General features: G+C 46.5%; 1 protein-coding gene across 1 annotated transcript in view; it reads right to left on the reverse strand.

The window, feature by feature from the left end:
• Nucleotides 1–489: 489 nt before the first annotated feature.
• nudcd3 (NudC domain containing 3) overlaps nt 490–1,121 on the reverse strand; it is a 5,018-nt gene continuing 4,386 nt past the window's right edge. The window contains exon 6 of the mRNA XM_034896160.1: nt 490–842. Within this exon, the coding sequence (XP_034752051.1) occupies nt 732–842 (111 nt within the window). The 3' untranslated portion in view covers nt 490–731. The remainder of the gene's footprint in view (nt 843–1,121) is intronic.

Genomic DNA, 1,121 nt, shown 5'->3' on the forward strand with positions numbered 1-1,121 from the left:
TTCTCTATAAAGCTCCCCCTACAGGTTCCTCTAGAGAGCTCCCCCTACAGGTTTCTCTAGAGAGCTCCCCCTACAGGTTTCTCTAGAGAGCCCCCCTACAGGTTGCTCTATAGTTCCCCTTTTAATTAGGACTGAAGAGCTGAAAACACGAGATCTGTGTGGAGCAGAAACGTCATAAACTAGGTCAGGGTTCCACAATGTTTAAGGTTTGGAAGAATTACAAGATCTAGACTCATAGAAGGTTCCCCACAAACGTTCTCTAGCTTCTGGGTTGTAGTTCTTACAAACCAGCTGTTCATCTCAATAAACCGACTTCTTATTTTTACATAACAGCGTATTTTCATTTTGATGATTTTCTGGAAAAAAAATTCAAATTTGCACCACATTTGGACTGAAACCTGGCGGCTGAGAGAGAACTGAATGCTCGATATTTGGGAGAATTGGCAAAAATAATAACAGAATCACTCGTATAGGCACTGCAGATTTCTTTAAAGAGCAAAACAGTTAACAAAGAACACATTTATCAGATTTCTTACTAACAAAACATCATAAAATGTGACAGAATGACATCTGTCCTCATCCGTGTTCACACTCCGCACAAAACCAGCTTCAGTTCGGCTCTTGTACTTAAAGTCCAACACGACAGACCGCCAGACCGGTTGACTTCCCTGCAAGCGGCTCTGTAAACAAACCGGGATTCAGTTCGTATTTGGGCGAGTTGCGTCGGCGCCTCAGAACTGCACGGCGCTGGGCGGGATGTCGAACATGGAGGGGTCGAACTGCTGCCCCTTGAAGGGCGAGCCTTCAGCGTCCCAGCCCTTCTTCAGCATGTCGTGCACTTTCTGTAGAGGGAGACACGTGGAGACACAGATGAAACGCAAGTATGCACCTTAATGTTAATAAATCCCACAGTGCCATCTAGTGGTGAGTCAACCTGCTGCAACCGATGGAACAGAGCAATGTTTCCCAAACTTAGGGTCGGGACCCAAAATGGGTCGCAGACCCGTTCTATTGGGTCGCCAATTGGCCGAGTAACATGCATATCAATGTTATGGGAATGAGCGTTGTTTTTTTTGCTCCACTGGTCTTTCAGCTCATATGCTGTGGGGGGGGGGGGGGGG

The sequence above is a fragment of the Etheostoma cragini genome, chromosome 16 (assembly GCF_013103735.1).
Source record: "Etheostoma cragini isolate CJK2018 chromosome 16, CSU_Ecrag_1.0, whole genome shotgun sequence".
Lineage (NCBI taxonomy): Eukaryota > Metazoa > Chordata > Actinopteri > Perciformes > Percidae > Etheostoma > Etheostoma cragini.